A 6,925-nucleotide genomic window follows, 5' to 3' on the forward strand; every position below is an offset into this window, starting at 1 on the left:
TTTCTGTTAAGTCTTCATCAACAAACTCTGTGGTATATTCCAGTGGAGTGTAGGTATTGCATTAGTTTCTTAGCTGAGTTTTCATGTTAAAAACAGTCTCCCCAGCTGCTCCCAGAATAGAGGTTTGAGTATTTCCTGCAGTGTGGAATTACATGTGCTGCAGTCTCTGCTTCTCCACATTCACAATGTCCATCTGGACAATTAGAGCCAGACCACTTCTAAGCCCACAGTGTCCTAATCTTACTCTAGTGATGACTACTGAGTCCCTCCTACTGCACCCACAACAGCTCTTCATTGGCTGCGTCTCAAAGCTCCAAAGTTCCATCCTTCCTTCCTCCACAAGCGTCGTTCACTTGCGTCTTAGTCCCTCCCACCAGAGATGCATGGGAGGAAATGAAGAGAGGAGAGAGGATGGAGGAGATTGGTTTTTAGAGCAATGGGACATCCTCTCCTCCAGAGCATCACATGAAGCGACGAGTTTCAGTGATGACGGCATCAGCTGATCACCTCTGGATCATCTGTCAGTCAGCTCTAACAGCTGTTTGTGCGTCTGCACATGTGTGCTGTAATAACTCTGATCGAACAGAAACAGTAACAGAGCTTTGTCTGTTTCTTTAACCAGTTAAAGACACACGTTACCATGAAGAAAACCTGCTCTCTGTTTATTCTGTGTGCTGTTTAGAAGCTCATGGATCACTTTACCGGTAAAAAGCGTAACTGTGAGATTATTTATGAATTATTTAGCCTTTATCTAGAGCTCATGTGATCGTGAACTCTGAAGCTTATTAATATAACCCACCTTATTGTGTCTCAGGAAGATATTATTGATCAGTCAGTTTTCTGTATTAATCCTCTGCTATATTAATTTGATGATGGTTGTGTTCAGTGTTTTGTACTTTAAACTCACAGCGAACACTTTATTACCAGATTTATGATCAGTTTCTGAACGATCCTCCGTGCCTGTCCTCAGCTCGCCTTTTCTTTCATCAAACTCTGTTGTGTTTTTGTGAAGTTTCATGTGAAGTCTGAGCTGCTGCAGCGTCCAATCAGAGAGTGATATTCCATATGGGGGCGTATCAGTCAGTGAAAAGACTCGAAAGCCGGCTCTCGTGTCTCCTCGATCATAGCTCCTCCGATCAGTCTCCTCCATCCTCTCTCCTCTGAGCGCAATTATCGCTTTGGGACAGTCTTCAAAATGGCGACTGGGAAAGTACTTCCGATGTCGTGGAGGAGATAGGACGGAGGAAGCACGAAGGTAACGCATTGAGACGCACCCATTTTCCCCTCTCACACCCTATTTTGTTTATTCTATACAAGATTTGGTTTATTTCCATTATCTTAACTTTAGAGATTAGTTTCCTAACTTCATTCCCAGATTGAATTTCTGTAAAGAACTGCTTTAGAGGAGCCCTCTCCAGTTTCGAGGGTATTCTTGAATAGAGGTGGCAAGATGCTGTGTGTCAATATTTCATAAACCCTGTTAACCTGATCCTGAAGTTAAAGATAATTGTCTTCATTAAAATGAGAAAACACCTGTGTGGACTCTGTAGGTGTGTCTTTGTGAAAAGTATACGCTCTGTAGTAAAACAACAAACAGAAACTCTTAACTAAATGTCTTTATTTACAGCCTGTCCAAAAACTCCAGAGCTCTTCGGAGTTTCTCCTTGTATTCGCTGATTTCCTTCTTGGTTTCCTCACTGAGGTTCTTGGTGAGGTAGTCGTCCATTAGCTGTTTCGAACTGTTTCAACAATAAGGTAAAAAAGTGATAAATATTTCACTGAATAAATCCATAAATATCTGAGGTTATAAAGTTATAAAGTTATAAACATTGTGCTTCCAGCTTACCTCCAGTCATATTCTGCACCATTTTTATACATTTTCATGGCCTCATCAAGTGAAACACCCTGAGTGGCTGCAATTGCATAGACTGTTGCCTGTGTTAAGTGCAGAAAAAAAATCATGTTTCTGGTGATGTGAGGCAGAATTTGTTATGAGAAAATGGCATAAAACTATTCTACTGGATATGGACCATTAGTTAAAGTGTGATGTACCTCTGGCAGAAGTACATCCATTACAAATGCCTCTTGATCTGCAGGTTTTTTGGCATTCGAAGTGTTTTCAAAAACTCTGGATAAGAAGGACAAAGCTTCATCCACTTGGTCATCTTCAAAGAAGACGATGTCCCGGTCCTTCTTCTCTGCCCAAGCAGATTGAATTTTTCCAGAGATGACTTCCTGCAAAAATAGTTTTGCAGGGCTTGTGTAAATCTATAGTTACTACATAAACAGAAAATGTTTCACTATCATTTATATTCTGCCTAAACATGTAGTTTTTATATTTCAGTTACGAACTTACTTCAAGATGTAGCAGTAAGCCCTTGTCTTGAGTAATAAAGTCCAATACATTGGCACTGGTCAGTCTGCGTTGGTTATGGGCTTTTTGAACCATCTCCTGAAATTAAATCATACAGTGCTCAAATGGTAAACTGAACTGGTGTGGTTAAATGTTCTGAACGTCATTATTTCTCTTTCTTACTGACCACAAGCCTCTCAAGTGTTGCGTTGTCATTATCTGGCCCTCCATCAGCTGTTTCCATGGTAACGTTACTTTCCTAAATGGATGCATAAGCATAAGTTATTAATTTCAATATCAAGTTATTAGTGTACAGCTACAAATGATAGATGTATGTTCATATGCAATAAGGGAATTCTGAAATAACTTGTTTATATATGGTTACCTAGCAACTGTCAACAGGACCTTGGGATAAATTCAGACTAAAGGTAAGTTTTGTGACTGTTTACTTCTCTTTTTCTTAAACATGTATTTAACATTTGTTTGTGCTGGTGTGTCCCAAGTTACCCCAAGTTCCCAGTTATTTCAGAAATCCTCTATTGCCTTAAATCGTACTGACTGATTCTTCAGGTGTAAAGCTGTACGGTCTCTTGCTGTATGCATGCTCCATGTCCAGTGGCATCTGTAGAAAGTGGACGATTATTGTTATTATTAACAACCTTTCTCAAGAATAACCCACTCCACCTTTAAAGGGATAGTTCCGTTTTTTTGAAGTGGGGTTGTATGAGCTCTATGTGACCACTAAGGACATGTAGCCGGTATTCTAAGACTAGTAACCCATTCTGAAACAGACACTCGCGATCATAAGACACTTTGAGATGAAATGACCTGGGTACTGCTGGCGTGCTTCCTTTTATGAGGGATTCTGAAGACAGGAGGGACCTTGTCTTGAAGGGTTGATAACTTCAAATGATGCCTCTTTATGTGTGCCTTCAGATTTTTCTTGAGAATTTGCAAACTGCAAAAACGGCATGTTTTTTTACGCTTTGACACAGTTACTTTCAGCTGGGCAGGAGGAGGACTTGGTGCTGCCGAGGTGGGATGGGCAGCGGGAGGAGGACTTGGTGCTGCCGAGGTGGGATGGGCAGCAGGAGGAGGACTTGGTGCTGCCGTGGTGGGATGGGCAGCAGGAGGAGGACTTGGTGCTGCCGAGGTGGGATGGGCAGCAGGAGGAGTTGCTGCAATTTGCAGGGAGCAGTTTTTGAAATGCATAAAGAAAAACTCCTTCCTAATAATTATGCGGGTGCAAAACCCACAATGATAGTGCGCTCTTGCAACACAGCCAAGGTGGCACTTGTACACACCGTATCCTACAAGAGAGAAAAGGTGATTTAATAGATTACGGAGCGATAAAAGAATTCAAGTCCACAAATATCACAGTGTCCCACATACTCTAATCTGAGATTAACTTACACCAAAGGCAAGCTGAGGTAGAGAAATACAGTAACATGCAATTCCATAACAGGTGAGGCAATACCTCTTAAAGGATAAGTTTAAAATTGAAAATTGAAATTATCCTTTAAAAAGACTCAGACCAATCAAAATTCAAATATTCGTTTGAAAATATTATCAACATGTAGATGTACTTGCCCCCAAAGTTTACAAGGGTCCTCTGGTGTCCCTGCAAGTGAGCCACCAGCTCTGCATATCCACCTCTCTTTAAACAAAATGGACACTCGTGCAAGTTATCATCCACTTTTTTCAACTGTGGGTTTTCTCCGTGTCGAAACATTGTCTTGGGCTGTAGGACGAGAATAGTGCAATTATTTGAAAAATATTTTACTCAAACAACAAAAAACTAAATTTTCAACCTACAAACACAAGATGGACATATTTTAAAAATACATAAAAGATAAATATTCAAACAAATAGGATACCTGAACATTTAAAGGAACGTAAAAGTTTTCACATTTGAAGGCAAATCAAAATTATAAACTGCCATCCTTATCTCAAATACAGTGAGCGCCACAGACCTGTCTATCACTGACTGCAGTTCCTAAATCAGTGTTACCCAATCCTGGTCCCAGAGGACCCCTGCCCTGCATGTTTTAGATGTTAACCCACTACAGCACACCTGATTCAAATGAATGGCTCGTTATCAGGCTCGAGCAGAGCTTGATGCAAAAACAGCATGTTTTTTATGCTTTGACAACATTACTTTTACCTGGGCAGGAGGAGGACTTGGCGCTGCCGTGGTGGGATGGGCAGCAGGAGGAGGACTTGGCGCTGCCAAGGTGGGATGGGCAGCAGGAGGAGGACTTGGTGCTGCCGAGGTGGGATGGGCAGCAGGAGGAGTTGCTGCAATTTGCAGGGAGCAGCTTTTGAAATGCTTAGAAAACAACTCCTTCCTAATAATTATGCGGGGGCAAAACCCACAATGATAGTGCCCACTTGCAACACAGCCAAGGTAGCACTTGTACACGCTGTATCCTACAAGAGAGACAAGGTGATTTAGTAGATCATGGAGCCATATAAGAATTTTAGTCCAAATTCAAATATTTATCTGAAAATTTTATAAACATGTTGATGTACTTGCCTCCAAAGTTTACAAGGGTCCTCTGATGTCCCTGCAAGTGAGCCACCAGCTCTGCATATCCACCTCTCTTTAGACAAAATGGACACTCGTGCAAGTTATCATCCACTTTTTTCAACTGTGGATTTTCTCCATGTCGAAACATTGTCATGGTCTGTAGGACGAAAATAGTGCAATTATTTGAAAAATATTTTCCGCCTCAAAATTATAAACTGCCATCCCTATGTGACCAAGTTAGGACTGGTGAGGGACTTCTGGTGTCAAGTACCAACAACGCCATCTTAGGACTTTCACCTAAAGAGTATTACATTTTGTCCACAATCTACGACCCTTCAACAGAGGGTTTCCCCTGTAAAGATAACACAGGCAAGTGCACAAATCAATACAGAAGCAGTGTTAGAAAAATATAAATACAACCTTTATTTTCTTTGTCACAATATAAAAATAGATTTCTTTATTCAATAAATATGCACAAAAATAAAATCTGGGTTGCAAATTGAGCAGACACCCCTGGATGGATGAGAGAACTAGTTAAGTCAGACCATAAACAATGAAACACAACTAGTACCAAGTAGACATGCAAACAAACGAAAGGTCTGCCCCCCCCAGTCACCCCCCACAGACAGCAAAGGCTAACTAGCTCACTGAGCAGTGTCCCTACAAACTGTTACTGAGCTGAGCAGTGTCCCTACAAACTGTTACTGAACTGAGCAGTGTCCCTACAAACTGTTACTGAACTGAGCAGTGTCTCTACAAACTGTTACTGAGCTGAGCAGTGTCCCTACAAACTGTTACTGAGCTGAGCAGTGTCCCTACAAACCAAACCAAAGATTAACCTAGAGACCAAAAGAACTACTTAAGGGGCAACAACTGAAATGTAACTTAACTACGGTGACAAAAAGCTAACAAAAAAACAACCGGGAATATGAACAGAAAAAACAAGGAAATAAGGCTAGAATAACAAGCCAGAAAGACAAAAAAAAACAAGCCAAAAAGACGAGCCAAAAAGACAAAAAAACAAGCCAAAAAGACAAAAAAAAAAACAAGCCAAAAAGACATAAAAAAAAACAAGCCAGAAAGACAAAAAACAAGCCAAAAAGAAAAAAAAAAAGACAAAAAGACAAAAAAAAAACAAGCCAAAAAGACAAAAAAAAAAAACAAGACAAAAAGACAAAAAAAACAAGCCAGAAAGTAAAAAAAACCATCCCAACAAGCCAGAAAGTCAAAAAAAAACAAAAAAACAACAAGCCTGAAAGACTAGCCAGAAAGTCAAAAAAACAACAACAAGCAAGAAAGACAAGCCAGAAAGTCCAAAAAAAAAAACATAAACAAAAACAAAAAAAAAGACAAGCCAGAAAGACATGGCAACAGCGGCAAACTGTAAAATAGGAACGGAGCTTAAATCACCGTAAACAGAGAGCTAAATGACTGTGTGAGCTCAAACTTGTGTTACCTCGGCTGTTCCGACCTCACTCCCGCGCTCCACCGACCGTCACTCTGGGCTCCACGTCACCGCCTCAGCACCGACACGTCGAGACTAACGCCGCCGTACCAACCCCTTCAACGACAATAAAATAATTACTGCACAGTCAAAACAACAACAGCTATCCAGCTATACAGCTCGTAACTGCTCCAGTCCCGGAAGGAAACAAGAACTGCATGTCCGGCCGAATTTATCTCCCCCGGAACAACTGTTGAGGCAATCATTGGTTCCGCCAATACAAATTCTCAAATACAGTGGGCTCCACAGACCTGTCTTTAAACCTCAGAAAAGAAGATGATGAAGAAGAAGAAGACCTGTCTTTATCTTTAGCTACGGTTACATGAGGAGTTTTTCGTCTTTCCGAACGACTTTTCCGTAAACAATAGTTAACATGGAAAGGAATATTCCAATCTCTGCCCTACATGCGCCGCTGTAATCAAACAGAATGGTCAATGGGGCATGCGCAGAAAAACGTAAACATCACGAGATTTATCAAAGCTGGAGGACGACAGTTTGTTTATCACGGTGTTGTAATACTCCGTATTGCGAGTTTGTC

At 41.0% G+C, this 6,925-nt stretch overlaps 1 protein-coding gene across 1 annotated transcript; it reads right to left on the reverse strand.

Moving 5' to 3' along the window:
* Positions 1 to 1,600: 1,600 nt before the first annotated feature.
* Positions 1,601 to 6,471, reverse strand: LOC141803954 (uncharacterized). Its single transcript, XM_074688116.1, has 11 exons — positions 6,340 to 6,471; positions 4,890 to 5,040; positions 4,518 to 4,783; positions 3,944 to 4,094; positions 3,182 to 3,663; positions 2,913 to 2,975; positions 2,541 to 2,612; positions 2,357 to 2,452; positions 2,053 to 2,235; positions 1,847 to 1,935; positions 1,601 to 1,739 (listed from the first exon to the last, which is right to left on the reverse strand). The coding sequence occupies exons 2-11, from the start codon at positions 5,035 to 5,037 to the stop codon at positions 1,622 to 1,624; spliced, it is 1,668 nt and encodes a 555-aa protein (XP_074544217.1). The 5' UTR covers positions 5,038 to 5,040; positions 6,340 to 6,471; the 3' UTR covers positions 1,601 to 1,621.
* Between the last annotated feature and the right edge of the window lie 454 nt (positions 6,472 to 6,925).

The sequence above is a fragment of the Halichoeres trimaculatus genome, unplaced genomic scaffold (genome assembly GCF_033239565.1).
Source record: "Halichoeres trimaculatus isolate MK-OKI-2021-1 unplaced genomic scaffold, fHalTri1.1 fHalTri1_scaffold_15, whole genome shotgun sequence".
Classification (NCBI taxonomy): domain Eukaryota; kingdom Metazoa; phylum Chordata; class Actinopteri; order Labriformes; family Labridae; genus Halichoeres; species Halichoeres trimaculatus.